This window comes from Molothrus aeneus, chromosome 7 (assembly GCF_037042795.1).
Source record: "Molothrus aeneus isolate 106 chromosome 7, BPBGC_Maene_1.0, whole genome shotgun sequence".
NCBI classification, from domain to species: Eukaryota; Metazoa; Chordata; class Aves; order Passeriformes; family Icteridae; genus Molothrus; species Molothrus aeneus.
The window spans coordinates 29645362-29661298 of record NC_089652.1 but is presented as its reverse complement, the minus strand read 5'-3'; the positions used below and the strand labels follow the sequence as shown (position 1 = coordinate 29661298).

Sequence of the window (15937 nt, the reverse complement as noted above, 5' to 3'; positions counted from 1 at the left end):
TTGGTAAAAATTCCTTCACAGAAAGGGTGGTGGAGCATCGGAATGGGCTGCCCGGGAAGGCGGTGGAAGCATTCAAAAGCCGTGTGGATGTGGCGCCGGGGGCATGGTTTAGCGGTGGCCCTCAGGGGGCTCCTGTCCCCCCCTCCCGCTCCTGTGATTCCGGCCTTGCACCGCCCGCGTCCGCCACCGCCTCCCCTCAGCTCCTGGCCCCGCCTCTCGCGGCGCCGCGTCCAATCAGAAGCGCCCTCTGCTCCCGCCCCGCCCGCCCATTGGCGGAGGCCGCTCCCCCGGCGCTGCCGCCATGGCGACGCGGCGGACGGGCACTCCAAAATGGCCGCCGAGCCGGGCGGCGGGCGCGCCTGGTCTACCCGCTGCTGCCGCCCGCCGCTCGCGGCCTTCACCGCTGGGCTCCTGCTGCTCCTGCCGCTGCCGCTCTGCACCTCCGCCTCCTCCTCCTGTCACCATCGCGTACCCACCGGCGACCAGGTGGGATGGCCGGGGGTCTTCAGGCGGCCGCGAGGGGTGTTAGAGGGCAGGGGCTCCCTTGTTGGCCGTTCCCGCTGTTGGATCCGTCCCTTCTCGGCTTTTCCGGGCCGGGCTGTGCCGGGTCTGGCCCCGCAGCCCCGGCTGTGGGCGCTAAGGACGGCGGGCGGGCGCGGAGCATCCCATTGCGGCGAGGGAAGTGTCGGGAAGGGCTGGAGGGGGCCGGCACGGAGCGGTGCTGCCGGCGAGAGGGAGCCGAGGCCGGGCCGCGGTGTCGGTCCGGGTGAGCTGCCTCATCCCGCCTCGTGCCTCTCCCTGCCAGGTCGTCTATCAAGTTCCTCTAAAGGAAAATCACGTCTCGAAGAGAAACGTGGATCAACAGCTAAGAATTAAGATTGTGTATGACAGAAGCGTTGAGGAGTGAGTATAATGGTGTGGCAGATTTTTTTTTTTTTTCCCTATGGCTGAGAATGGAAACCTTGTGAACTAAAGCTCCTTTGTTTTGCTTTTTAAATATAGTTTGCTGCCTGAGAAAAGACACCTTATAAAGGTATGTTATATTTGCTTCCCCTTTTAGTTTGTATGTAATATAGATGAAATTAAGTTTAAGGCCGGTTTAACTAAAACCTTGAATGCCAGCAATTTAGTATTCCCCTAGTCCAGGAAACCAAAGCTTTGTGTATAGATTATACCTCCATAACAATTCCAGAGTTCTGCTGCATGGTGTTTGCTATATCCCAAGGTACAAATGTATTAGTGAGAAATGTGTATATAGTTTCCAAAAGCCTCTTTGAAGCTGTACATTCTAATTAATACTGTTTTCCTTCCCATTTTCTCAGTCCAATAACAACATATGGAAATACTGAAACAAAGTTCGTAATAATTGAACTTCTGAGAGTGTCAGGCTTTCCCCTATTGTGCTATACCAGAATATCTAGCAAGTTTTATGTAACTTGGTGGTTAATGCCTTTGGGGTGAGGTGTGTCTGCACTGCTACTGGGTGACTCTGATTTTTGCTCTTTTCAGAACAAACTCTTCCCACAAGCTATATCTTACTTGGAGAAAACATTTCAAGTGCGCAAATCTGCCGGTGCTATATTGCTAAGCAGGTTTGTGAAAGTCTGATGAAAATCACTTGCTATAGTTGATATTTAACACTGTGCTGCATAGCCTTTAAAAGAAGATTAGAGTGTAGGAAATGCCCTGCTGAATCAGATCAGTGACCCATCTGATCCAGTGGCAGTGGCAGATGCTCTTTTACAAATCTGCCAGTCTTCCACAAACAACACCTGCATTTGTTGTAGCAATTGAAATATTGAAATTGTAGATATTCAAAGCTACATGTGCTGCCAGTTTTCTTTTATGCGTACCCCCATTTATGAGCCTGGTTCTAATCTCTCTTTGAGCCTGTGGATGCTCCATTAACAACTGGAAGCATTATGTCTTCCTTGGTAAGGTAATTAACAATTTTCACTGTTCAAGTTATATCAAGTACCAATAGAGTTCTGTAAGACTATTCTGTAGTTCCTTTTAAAAATAAAAGCCTTGACTGTCTCATGTTTCATTGAAGGCAATGTGTGACAAACCAATATTTAAGGAGGAAAGCTGACCCTCACAGATATTGCCAAAAAGCCTGTGCAGACCATACAAGGTGTGGGCCAGTTATAGTTCCTGAGAAACACCTCCAGGTAAGCTCAGCTGTCCAAGTGTTTCCTAATCTTTGAAATATTACTGTGTATGATAATTAATGAGAAAGTGAATATTGGTCATTGTGCATAAGTGACCTGTTTGCTGGACATCAGTAAGTCTGAATGAAAGAACAGAAAAACTTAAATTAGTGTGAGTTTCTGTAGTTTATGTTGTTGAATTCAAACTCAAATTAAAAAAAAAAAAACAGGAACTGGTTACTGTCTCCTGAGCCTGTGTTCTAATGGCCTGCAAGGAGAGGATGAGATTTGGAGCTTGTTAAATTGCCGTTAGTCACTTTGTTATTCACCTTGGTCAATGAGTTGGTATTTCACAGAGTTAATAGTTGATTTTTTAAGACCTTTTTTGAAGAGTTTATCCACTGACTCAGGAGCATGGTGCAAGAAGTGCTTCAGACTTGTTTTCTTGATTCAACTACAGCATGTGATCAGTAGATTTCTGGGTTTTTTTCTTTAACTTGGAAGTTTCAAGTGTATCATTAAAAAAAAAGATTACATGAGAAATGCTGTTACTACTTATGTATACTAATTTTGTGAGCCAAGATTTTTTTTTAATTTATAAGAAATGTGGGGTGCTAATCCTGGGAAGCTTGGATTTTTGTTTGTTTGTTTCTTTAAAGCTGCCACCTTCATTGTGTCTAATAAATCATAAGAGTTAGTCATTTGAAAGTTATTCCTTGGCTCTGGTTTTGTTTGCTGCTCTTCACAGGGTGTCTTATTTCTGCTGTCTATTAGGATTTATTCTTGGCTTCAAGCTAATTGAATTGTGTCATGCAAAATGTTGGTGATAAGTGAAGTATTTTAATAGTTGCCTTTGCACACTGTACAGCAATGCAGGGTGTACAATGACAGCGACTGGCACCGCAGGCCCACGGGCTTCCCCGAGCAGGAGGGGGTTCGAGATGCTGACTTTGTGCTCTACGTTAGTGCTCTCACTACTGACAGGTGTGGCCATGAAAATATCATTGCATATGCAGCCTACTGCCAACTGGAAGCTGAAATGGACAGGCAAGTATTCCCTCTGCTGCAAACTCTCTTTTTAATTAAGCTTTCAAGTTTCTTGATTGTTTGAATGTGGAATTTGGTTGTGTTTGCCTTTGTTGTATAACAAGGGAGGAGTCATCATGGACAAGCACTACATTTATGTAAAATCACAAACCCATCAAATAGTGCTTAACTTGCAGAGTTGAGGCACAGGACTCAGAGCTGATCCTCCACTGTTAATGCCTAAACTTTTTCTCAAGATCCTGTTTCTCTTAAGGTGAATGTAATGATTTCACACACTTAAAGAATGCAAGTTCCTACTTATATTTTGTTTCCAGTCAGTTGTAGTTACTGTCACAGTCTTTGTACCTCCCCTAGGATCTTACCTAAAATTCAGGTCCCTTGTCACTGACACCTGTGCAGAATACTGAATATAGAAATTGATTGACCCCATCCCACCACTCCCCATACCAACAGTAAACTAGTCATTGTGTTGTTAACAGATTTTTATAAATTAATGGGAAGGACATATTTTTACATTAGTCTGTATCTTCTTTAAGTCTTCTGCTGCTTCAAATGAATAATTATTTGAATTTTGTAGTATTTTTCCAAAAACCATTTAACTTTAAAACTCTCTTCCAGGCCAATAGCAGGATATGCTAACTTGTGTCCAAACATGATTTCAACACAAGCTCAGGAATTTGTTGGCATGTTGTCTACAGTGAAACATGAGATAATCCATGCATTGGTAAGGGTTGGTAAAATGCTGCCCTGAAATGAGTGCCTGCTTGCTCACATGCCTCCAGCTTGTTGCCTAGAGAAGGATGTTTGGTGGAGAGAAGCTCTTGCTTTGCCTCCTTCAATCTGTGTTAATTGCCTTGGAGTGTTGTACTTCCAGGGTGTCTCTGGTGGGTGTGGGGACTCTTTCATGGTGCTTGACTTTGTATATGAATGTCTTACCAAAGGTTTCCATGTGCTTGTTTTTTGACTTGAAGGGTTTCTCTGCTGGACTGTTTGCATTTTATCGTGATGATGATGGAAAACCTTTGACACCAAGATATGCAGATGGACTTCCTCCTTTTAATGAAAGGTATTTTTTTGGACCTCTTGGTACTCTCAGTGAAGGATGTTTTCACGTTGCTTTTTCAGGATGTATTCTTCCCTGTTAAAAACCCAACTTCATTCCATTATTAGAGTGCCTTTCCTTTGTAATGTTCAAACAGTGGTGTGTGGTGACTCTCTAGTCTTTCTTTACATTGTTATTAAGGACTTAAAATATCCACATGTACTATAAACTAAGACAGGATTTTATTTATCAGAAGGCTGGAAGTTAAGCCTTACAATTATCCATGCTGCCTAATGTCAGTGCAGTTCATTTTTAAGATATATGGTTCTGCATAACATCTGATGTGTGAAATCTGCTATGTGAATTTCCTGATTTGTTACAGAATTAGCAGTTTGCATGCTTTTTTTCATTTTTTAGTTGGTATTGTAGATATTATTCTAGGAGATGGAAGGGTAGAGAGCTTTTTGTTACAATAGCAATACTGAGGGGTTTTATTTAATTTCTTACATTTTTGGTAACTGTAGAAAATGCGCCTTGAGTCTATAACTAATCTTCCTTTGCCTTGTTAAATCAGTTGTGTGTCTAATAAACACATCCTAAAAAGGAGAAATGCTATATAATGAAATTTTTAAATTCAGAAAGCATGAGGGAGTATAGAGATTATCCACGATTCTGTTTCTTATGGAGATAGATCTTTGCACAGTAACATGTCTTTGTGGGAAGGATTTGTAACCAAACCTTCTCCTTACAGCCTAGGTTTGTATCAATGGAGCAATAAAGTTGTTCATAAAGCAGTGAGGCTGTGGGACGTACGTGGTGGCAAAATGCTGCGCCATGCTGTTCATCTTCTGGTGACACCTCGGGTCATCGTAAGTGTGCATTACCTTTCAAGCTTTGTATGCCAAGGTTGCCAGGATATTCTGGAGTCATAAATATTTCTTATTCTTGAAGAATGCTCTTCCCTGAAAGCATGGCCCAAAGCCCGTGCCATTAACATTGTGTAATTGAGAGGGCGTAGCTAAAGTAAAGTAGAAAATGAGTGAGAGACAGTATGAAATAAATAAATTGACACAGTAAGAGAAAATGAAGGGAAATGAAATGACTGGAAGGTAAATTATAAAAGGTTAAGCAAAACAGATGTTGAAGAAATTCCTTAATCCTAGTCTTTAGGTGTTTTCCTACAGACTTAAGACACCTCCCGCTCCTTTAATATTAATATTTTATCATGTTTAAAAAGAAATTCCTCAAGGATTTTTGGAAATCTTTCTTGCTTCCCACGAGTCAGACTCTCTCTTTGTGCCCTCAGCAGAACATATGCTCAAGTGTTAACAAATTGGATTTGGAAATAAGTCATAGTGTTAATCGCATTTGGCCACAAATAATCTTTTTGTTTTAAATCTAAGACAGTATATAGAGCAAACATGGATTAATTATCCCTGGTTTTCCTCATTTATTTCAAGGAGATGAGTAGATATTATGATAGCCTTGCTGTTGGGCTGCTTGCCTAGTCAGCCTCTGAGTAGAAAATAAAATAGTAGAAAAAGAAAAGCTGAAATACTTTTAATAGGTAATTCTAGAGCACTAGGACTGCACATGGGTATCCATCTCAGTATTTTGAGAGTTGTGTTGAAATGTTTTCTTTCTAGGAAGAAGCCCGAAAACATTTTAATTGTCCAATTCTAGAAGGAATGGAGCTTGAAAATCAAGGTGGCATGGGTACTGAACTCAATCACTGGGAGAAGAGATTGTTGGAGGTATCTGCTGATACTAGGAATGGAAGGGAACATGGAAATGTCTGCTCCCTGTGCCTTGATTTTTAGGTTTATTGTGGTACCTACTGGAGCCTTGAAAATGCATGAGTATCAAACCTCATTGAAATACATCACAAACAGTACTCGATATTTAAATATTTAGAGGTCCAATTTCTAGATACATCTGTCTTTTAGCCTTCTTGCTAAATCTCAAAGTATGAGATCAAGTGTTAATGAAAAGCTAAATGTCTCTTACTCCTGTCTGCCATTTACCCTTTTGAGAAGGTTTGCTCCTGTTTCAGGGCAAAGGGGTTATTCCTTTTAGTCAATTGAGTTTTGTTGCCCTCTGCCTCTTAAATACCTCATCATTCTATTTATTACCTTGACTTCATCTTTTTTCACATGCTCTGGCTTTAGCTTTTGCCCTGGCTCCTCCAGAACCTTGCCTGACCAAGGAAACACTTATTTCCCTCTTGGCATTTAAGCTAATTTTTATTTGTAACTTAGCATTGTGTGATATTTTTGGCAGAGTTACGTTATCTAGTCATTGTTTTATGCAGTGAGGTAAACAAGAAGGGAAATGCTTCCGGACAGTCTTTTTATGAAGGAGTATGGGATTTGATTGTCAATAGTAAAAAGAGAACAGAAATAAAATGCTTTTCCCTAAGAAGTATTTTCTTACAATAATGATTTTGAGTGGCTTACCAATCATAACTGGTAACTTTCAGAATGAAGCAATGACTGGATCCCACACTCAGAATCGAGTCTTTTCCAGGATCACCTTAGCATTAATGGAAGACACTGGGTAAGAATTGAGAATGGGAGGGTGGGTTTTAGTTCATTTGTGTTTGGTTTGCATTGTACTTGATTTTATTTCAAATTGATGCACTTGTGCTTATTCCTCTGCAGCAGAGTAGGTGATTAGTATAATTAGCTTTAAATTAGACAAGGAATCATAACTTGTATGTTACTTTTTCTTCACATGTTTCAAAACCCATTTTTAATCTAGCCTTAAAAAGCCAGGCATTGCAATCCAAAGTGCTGTTTGTAGCATTTACTTTTTCTTTAATGTAAGTCTTCTTTCAATTGCAGCAATACATATTGATTATTTTTTTCAGTTCTTCTTGCAGATAGAAAGCAGAAATTGACTCAGGTTTCATCTTTCCATATGCATTGTCCCTTTGCAGATCACAAAGTTTTCTTCTAGTTCATTGTGACTCAAAAAATAGTGAAGTCATAATGTATTTTCCTATAGGCAGAAGGGGATGCAGTTTCCCTTTTTCTTAATTTGAAAACCTTAAGGCATAATATGAAATTCTTTGAACTGCTGTTTTATTAATCAGAATAGTAATTTTTGAAGTAACTATATTCTCATTTCAAAATACCTTTACAGATGGTATAAAGCAAATTACAGCATGGCAGAGAAATTAGACTGGGGACGCAATAAAGGCTGTGACTTTGTAATGAAGAGCTGCAAATTCTGGATTGACCAGAAGAGACAAAAGTAAGAATACAGTCTTAAAAAAAAATTAAAAATAAAGAGGAAACCCTGATGCTTGTTTACATTTGTCCTTCAAATGTAACTCAGTAAAAAGAGGTAGAAGTTGGTAGAGATCAAAAAGGAATGCTGCCCTGCATCCCACCCAATTACAGTAAATACAGAGGCTAATGGTGTAGAATGCATTTACACATGAGAAGGGTGCACTTTAGAGAGGACAGGTAGGACTTACTCTAAAAGTGTTTGCCTTCTTATTTTGTCCCTTTTAATTGGGAATGCTGCCTGTGTCATTTTGCTGGACTTAAAGCAACTGAAGGAGATGATAGCCATCTTCACAACACAGCCTGCCATGTTTGTTCCTTACAACCTTGTTTGTTCTTTACAATCCTCAAACATTTCTAGGACACAGCTGCATAGTGGGCCTGTTTTGCTTATATTTTTTGTTCTTTAAAATTTACAAAGCTGTGTCATTAAAACTAAATAGCTGAATGCATTGTAACTTTGTTTGCTGGCTTTTGATATTCTTTAAATCAGAAAGGTCAAAACCAGACAAATAAGAAAAACAAGCCTCCAGAGAAGAGGTCAGTGCTTCTTTGTGTGATTGACTGAGTCTAGGGGAGAATGGGAACAGTCTTGGCAGGCTGCTTTTGTAAAGCAGTTTAATTGATCTGATGTGATTTTTATTCTGGTTTTGTTGGCTTGCTTTTTGTTTTTGAGGAAGCAATTAATCAGTCCATACTGCAACACTTTGAGGAGTAATCCTTTGCAGTTAACCTGCAGACAGGACCAAAGAGCAGTAGCAGTGTGCAACTTGCAGAAGTTTCCAAAGCAGTTACCTCAGGAATATCAGGTATAATGGATCCTACTTTACAAATAACTGAAGCGTTTCATTGTTGAGCTTTGCCGCCTGATGATTGTATTTGTTTCTGTTTTTTTTCTTCTGAACTATCAGATGACAGTAGATACTGTGAAAAATGTCTACCTAGTTTATTACAAGGAATTGGAAGACTGATAAAAACCCCTTGTGATCTTAATAAAAGAAAATTATGTTGCTTTGCTATCTAGCCAAATACCAGATAGAAATGTTGCAATGTAACAGAATCCCCCAAAATATCTTGTTTGAGGGATTTCTTCCCCCAGTCTTCTGCCTTTTGTCACTGCACACTAAGAAATCTGTTCTGTTTACATTCCAAAGAATGTAATTATTACAGAGGAGAATCAGGGACAGAAGCTGGATGCATGCAGATGTGAATCTCTGCATTATTTATGTATTCTTAAATACTTCTGGCTCATCTGGTTCATGGGTATTGTAAGGTGCTGTTAATAGCATTCCTGAGTAGTAACAGCTGATGTTCTTGCAACTGTAGTGCTTTGGTCTATTTAAAAAAACAGCTGTACTCTTGCCTTTGCACAAACTGCTTCACTGCTGTATTTTGCTTTGCAGTACTTTGACAATCTTAATGGAGTACCAGCAGAAGAACTGCCTTACTATGGTGGCTCAGTAGAAATTGCTGACTATTGTCCCTTTAGTCAGGAGTTCAGCTGGCATTTAAGTGGTGAATTTCAACGCAGTTCAGACTGTAGAATAATTGAAAACCAGCCAGGTCAGTATTCAGGACTTCAGGGTGGTTTTGCAGAGATTGCATTTGTTCATTTGGAATGGACTCGCCGCATGTTCAGACTAATTGCATGTGAATTTTTTCACTCATGAGGTTTCACACCACCAGCTGTGTCAACACTGTGCTGTGCTAAGAAGCATAGCACAGCTATTGTGTACACCTGAGGCAAACTCACATATCTAATGCAGGAATTGCATAAGGAGTGAACAGATACCTACCCCAAATGACCCAAATACAAGACAAAGAATGGGGGTGGGAGAAAGTGTTGTTTATTGAGGCTCTGAAATGTGATTGCACTTTTCACCTTTGTGGGTATTTTGTTCAAGGCCAGGGTCTTTGTGACCAGAACATGGGCTTGTCTCCTAGTGTAATGCATGCATGGTCAGTATTGCAGAGCTCCAGAATGCTGTAGGATATTACCTGCCTGTGCAGTTGTGTCAAAAACAAACACCCTCTGCCCTCAAACCAGTAATCACAGCTGGCATTCCCTGAGGGTAAACATAACCACTTTCTGATAGAAATGCTTACTCATTGTGGGGTTTTTTTTGTGGTTAGTTGATTTTTTTGTTTGTTTCTTAAATCTTGTGTTCCTTCCCACCTTATTTTCAAGACTGTATAATTCCCAAATAGATAATAATTCAGGGTCTGAAATTTTCCCAAAGTAAACCTTGAATTGCATGTGGGGACATTGATTAGATAGCCTTTTAAATTGATGTGGGCTTTCTGTTCCTCTGGTTAACTTGTAATTCAGTGTATTCCTTCTACCTTAGATCCTACCAAAAACTATGGTGCAGAGAAATATGGACCAAACTCTGTATGTCTTATTCAGAAATCTGCTTTTGTTATGGAACAGTGCAGGAGGAAACTCAGTTACCCTGACTGGGGTAGTGGATGTTATCAAGTAAGTATTTGTTGGATTTTTAGTGGGTTTTCTTTTTTAAAAACCCTAAAGGGAAAAGTCGGGCTTAAAATGTTGGTTGTGACTTAGAATTTTTCACTTGCATTGTAATCTGTGGATCATATAACACACTTTGAAAAAAATCTTCCAAGCATAAGCCTGTAATTTAGATAGTTAAGTGTGTGACTGCTGGTATGGCTTCCAGTCTCACTAGGGACATCATCTGTCTTACCCCGTGGCACTTTATCCTCAGCTGAGAAGCAATACTTATATGAAATGTTCTGTTGTTGAAGCTTAATATTAATTAGTCACTCTGATTTTTCAGAGGTGGAAAGCACTGTGCACATGTCACTTCTCATTTTCTTTGGGACAATCTCACTAAAGGTGTCACGTTCAGTAACTGCACAACTCTGAAAAGTGGTCATTAGCAGAAGCCAAGTTTTACTGATTCTCAGCTGATGATCTGCATAATTGCACAAAAAGAGTATAGTCAGTGCTTTGAAGAAGCATTCCTGAATCTTGTAGTTGCCCAGATTGCATTAAAAATCTTGCACTTAATCTGTGCTTCTGATAAATCACTGTAGGTGCACAGTTTGTGGTAATTGGGAGTGGGGCTGCCTCACTGAGCCTCATCCCCAGTGGGCACAGCTGTGAGAAGCAGGTGAACAGCATTGACAGCAATGAGCCATGGATGCCCAGGGGCACTGACCAACCACCAAAGGGAGCAGAGGGCACACAGGTGCAGTGCATCAACATGAGGGGATAAAAGGCTGGGCTAAAGAACAAGAAGGGCAGACACTGAAGCCTTCTGAAGTGGTCTGGTGTTACTCTGAATGGGTTGAAGCCTTCTGTAATTGTGTTATGATATTCTGTGTATTGTGGCTGTCTCAACTGTGACATATGCTGCAATAAATCATAATACAGACTTGACTCTTTTATTTGAAGGTTTCTTGTTCTCCACAAGGGCTGCACGTGTGGGTCAAGGACACTGCGTACTTGTGCAGCCGCTCAGGCCAGGTGTTGACTGTGAGCATTCAGATGAATGGCTGGATACACGTTGGCAATCTGATTTGCCCAGTCTGTTCAGACTTCTGTGACTCCTGTCCCCCAGAGAGGGATCCTCCAGCTTCTAACTTAACAAGAGCTGCACCCATTGGTAGGTTGCCTTTTTTGCTGAAGTCAAACTTCGATATTAAATATCTGAAAACGTCAAAGCTTTGTGTCAGCTCTGACTGTCAGGAACAGGAAAGGAAGGCTATGGCTATTTTAAGATCCTAGGTGTAGGAGGCAAAGGAAATAGGAAAGGTGCCCTGTGTGTTGCTGTGCAGTCGTGCAGAACAGTGACTAACACAGGAGAAATGTGTCTGAAACATAACGCCTTCATTTCACATCTCCTTCTGGTAATCATCCCAGAGATCTAGCTTTAGCCTGGGAATTTATCAGGAAATCTCACCTGTGTTTTGAAGGCCATATTGTTATTACAATCCTAAAAATTATCACCTTGGTGGAAAGTGAGTTCTCACTTGTATAATTTCCTATTGATAATGTTCATGTTGTAATGCAGAAAGATGAGAGTCAGTTTTCTTTTTGAGGAAGATAAAAAGCTGAATTCACTAAATACCAGTTAAAGTTTTGTCAAGAAATTTGTTTTAACTTTTTGGTGGTTTTTAGTGTTCTCTTTGTTATTTTATCTTGTCTTTAAATGTAAATTTTTTTTTTTTTAATTTTAGACTTATGCTCCTGCTCATCCAGCCTGGTTGTAACCCTTTGGCTGCTGGTGGCCAACTTAGTTCCCCTGCTAACAGGATTGTTTCTCTGCGCATAGACTTGAGCTTGGGGCAACAAGAAGTTCTGAGATAATCCTGCTGCCCTCCTTGCTGTGGAGCACGGAGGTTCTGTCTCAGCAGGCAGCTTTCTCCTGCTGAACCTCATCTCCCCTGGCAAGTATTGCTGCACACAGTAGTCAGGGAAGTGTTGACAAAAGCAGGTAGAATTTTGAGAGGAGGAAAATTTACCTTGTCATCTCAATAAGTGCCAGTATTTTCCTGAATTGCATCCTATGGTTTTTTTGACGCAGTAACAAGATCCACTTTGCCAACTGTTTTAAACTACCTGGCAGCTCAGTCAAGATTTGAAATGAGAACTCCTCTGTAATAGAACTGACGGCTGTTTTTTTGTTATGTCTGTTGTGTGATTGGTAGCAAAGCATCCTCAAACTGGAAATATACCTCAGTGGTTTAGTCAAAAGCCATGTAAAAATCAGTTGTCATCACTGCTGATAACCAAGGCCTAAAGAGGCTGGTAATTTGTTTGTTTGTTTTTTTAATTCTTACAATTTATGGGGGAGGAAAGAATGTAATTGGATAAACCAGTGGTTGGCAGATGCCTCCACAACTGTATTCTGCAGCTTTGAGCCCTCTCAGAATTCATGCTAGGTAAAGCAGCTAATTCTTGGGGTTCATTACATCTTCCTACGTGCACAAAATGCAATTTCAGACTGGTAACCAGTGCGACTGTCTAGAAATCCCATTTTCATTTAGCCAGTTCTACTGTGAAATTTAATACATCACATTTGAATATCGTCTAGACTTTGCCAGGCAAATGCATTTCAGTACTGATACTGTAAATTTGGGATAGGATTTACAGGATTTATCGGATTTATGATTATTTTTTATTTTGTTGATTTGTTTCTCAAATAATGGCATTATTGTTTCAAAACTAGTATGAATATTACTGCAGGTGTTCTCACTTCTTGTTGAAGAGCAAACCAGTAGCAATGGCAGCTATAATCTTACAGGATCATGCTGATGTCTCTAGACCAAAAACTATATTGAATGTGGAAGGAAAGTCTAATCTGTTTTCTTTTTTTCTTCCCTCTACTCTTTTTGGACATGTAAATATTATGGATTATTTGAGTATTTTTAGTAAGCTGAGAATCAGGTGGTTTGAGCCACATGAGGGCACACCTTGCTACAAAATTAATCACTTGATGACAAAATATATAAGAGGAAGGAAATTAGTAAAATCTGTCAAGGTAAGGACAGCTGCTCTATAGGACTTTTATTTCTATTTATTTCTGACTATAATGTGTTTACAAATAATCCTGTTCAGAGGTAAAGAAACTCTTTGTGGTTCAATCCACTGTCTGTCGTTTTAGGACAGTTTTCACTCCTGGAAAAGTGTTAAATTTAAGGGGGCAGACATACCCATTGCACTAAAAAATGCAGATATAGGGAGAAAGATGATATAACTCTGCTTCTTAAATGTTCTGTGGCATTATAATTGTCAGTGACTGGATCCTTTTCCTAAATGGAAAGCAGGGAGATGGAGTAAAACTTTAGGTACAATTATACTGTAATAATAGGACTTCCATCATGATTGTAAGAAATTCTTTGTGCCTACTGGACTTGATTTTGTTGGGGTTTTTTATTATTATTTTTTTTTATTTAAGGAAACTTATGACACTGCTGAGAGAGTAAGGTGCAACCTTAAACTGTCTAAAGACATCACAGTTGAGAGCACCTTGCACTGGGCTAGTTCTCCTTCCTAACTGCAGGTTAAGCTTGCTGTGAATTACACAAGGCCTGGGCTAGCCTTAAATCAGTGTCTTGGAGAAGCAATACAGGTCAGGACTCAAAGGCTTTAAAATTGTACAAACTGAATTACTAAACATTCAGATTGATAAGTGATGACTAATTATTTTAATATAACCACAAAACAGTCAATGTAAACTGATACCTGGAAAACATAAAGGTTTGAGAATACATCTTAAGTCCCAGAGGTTGATATTGTATTTTTTGTCTGTTGTGCAATAATGCAGTTGAAATGGTATCACTCAACAACAACGCTTTTGATACTTGAAAAGAAATTACTGGTTATTTTTTCTTACTGTGAAATGTTTGCACTGTCTGAACTTTCTGGTTAACTTTATAACTGTTAAACTTTTTAACTGGTGTTAATTTATTGTGCTCAGTATTTGATATGCTGGTCTCCTGTTTGTCTAAGTGTGAGATTTGTCATATTTAATTGAATATTTTTATCTTCTACACAGTTGTTTATCTTGAGGGCTTTTCTTCTTTTAATCTCTCTTCCTGAGAATTAATTGAAAGATGGGTTAGAAAGTTGATACTTACCTACTTCTGAATTGTATGCATTAATTAAAGAAAGGGGATGTAGTGCTTTGTATTGAAAGGGAAAAAAAATCTGTCAGCCTGTTAGAGCTCTTGTGGTCAGGTTCACCAGTACCTGCTAAGCAGCTGCATCAGTGAATCCAGTGAAGTAAAACTGCTACTGCCTTAATAATCTGAGGTTTCAGTTGTAATTTCTTTGTGGCACAGAACTGGACGTGACTTTGGGGGGTCGGGCGTGGAATGTACTTTAGTCAGAAAAATGCAACATCATCTATCCCACCAGTGGCTTAGCAGCTGCTAGCAGCTGTAGCCTTGTGGGAACTGCCAGGGAATGTGTCAACTTAAAGTGGCAATGAACTGGTAGCTGTCATACAGAATATTTGAGTAAAGCTGACTACCTCAGTTCTGTTTGTCTTTGCATTCAGCTTTTAGCCTGCTGTCAACTTCCACATCTTAACATCAATTAAGTCAAATCATGTCTCAGGTTTTTAAGAGTAAAATTACTACAGTAGGAAGCATAAGCCATTTTTGAGTATAGAACACAGCTAAAATTGTAGCTTAAGCAGCTCAGTTATGTAGCCTTGAGTGTAGTTTCTGCCATAAAATTCAGAATTCTTTTAAATAAAAGCAGAGTTTGCTGTGTTAGGTGTCCTGACCACACATGACCAGTCCCTCCTATTGCATCTCTTAAGTGTGAAAACTTGGAAATACAGCCCATTTAAGCTTTGTGTTTCCACCAGAGAAGACTGGGCAGCAGGAGCCCTGGAAGTTGTGCTGAGATGCATGAGTTTGCTCATCTGTAACAGAAACATTTTCAGTGTATAGTGTCCACAGTTTTAACTTTATAATTCTTTTAAAGTACTCCATGTTTGCTTAGGGAAGTAAATTAGTCTTGCAGTCTTTTTTTGGTCCCAGTAGTTCAAATAATTTCAATTAGAAATTGAAGCAAGTCATCTTTTAGGAACACATTTTTTCTAGTGTTGCAATTATCAGGAGGAAAGATAGCTTTTGGCTGGAATCACCTGGAAAAGCAGCAATTCATTCCTTCTGAAATGAGTTGAGGTCTTGGGATACAGTCACGGCCCTTGATGTAGGTTAATTACTGAATTATATCCCCCATTAATTGACTGTCAGTCCAACACAGCTCATTCTTTCTGCTGAGCTCTAATAAACTGGGGAGACTGATGTCTGAGAGCAGACATATCCACAATCCCTTATGAGACCAGTTGTTTTTAAATCTTCCTGTCCTGCACATCTTTCTGCTTGATGATATTCAGTAGAGAGGGAGGTGTACATCCTTCCTTCCCCACATTTCCAAGGAGTGACTTTCAGCCAGCTGAGCAGCTCAAGGTGTTTTCCCTGCAAGACTGAAGCCCTGTTTTTAGCTTGTTTGGATGTGTGGGTGCCTGCCTGCATGTATATACTGCTCTGCAGGATTTGGGGCTGTTTGTGCACTGAATAACAGGATCTTACATTACCAGACTTCCAAAGTGCAAATGTTGCCTTTTTAATGTGAAGCTTACCTTGGAGATAAAACAACTGTTTTGAGAGAACTGGCTGACCTTGAACATGTGTTTCCTATTTTGGTACAGAATGTAAATATAGAACTAAGTATTTTACACAGATTTTGGCTGGACTGAGATATAAGGGCTAATTTGTGTTATTTATGGAGTAAAAGTTTCCTTATTTTACTGTTTAAAAAAGGTATGTCATGCAACAGAAGAAAAAACTGTTCTTCAATAAAATATCTGTAGAATATTAATTCTTCTTGTCCTTTTCTTTGAGAGGTGACAATGATTAAC

The 15937-nt window shown here is 39.8% G+C and overlaps 1 protein-coding gene across 1 annotated transcript; it reads left to right on the top strand.

The window, feature by feature from the left end:
- The first annotated feature begins 330 nt into the window (after positions 1 to 330).
- Positions 331 to 15897, top strand: LMLN (leishmanolysin like peptidase). The gene is made up of 17 exons (XM_066554065.1): positions 331 to 486; positions 806 to 903; positions 1003 to 1033; positions 1510 to 1592; positions 2054 to 2171; positions 3019 to 3197; positions 3816 to 3921; positions 4169 to 4263; positions 4991 to 5108; positions 5886 to 5993; positions 6719 to 6795; positions 7384 to 7494; positions 8206 to 8338; positions 8933 to 9092; positions 9878 to 10008; positions 10951 to 11161; positions 11736 to 15897. The coding sequence occupies exons 1-17, from the start codon at positions 331 to 333 to the stop codon at positions 11828 to 11830; spliced, it is 2010 nt and encodes a 669-aa protein (XP_066410162.1). The 3' UTR covers positions 11831 to 15897.
- Positions 15898 to 15937: the final 40 nt, after the last annotated feature.

What these genes read in the sequence shown, in the direction of transcription:
- LMLN (XM_066554065.1), top strand. Translation starts at nt 331, where the DNA reads ATGGCCGCCGAGCCGGGCGGCGGGCGCGCCTGGTCTACCCGCTGCTGC. An exon ending in TTCCTGAGAAACACCTCCAG is followed by an intron (nt 2,172 to 3,018) that starts GTAAGCTCAGCT and finishes CACACTGTACAG; the next exon opens with CAATGCAGGGTGTACAATGA. An exon ending in ATTGACCAGAAGAGACAAAA is followed by an intron (nt 7,495 to 8,205) that starts GTAAGAATACAG and finishes TTTGTTTTTGAG; the next exon opens with GAAGCAATTAATCAGTCCAT.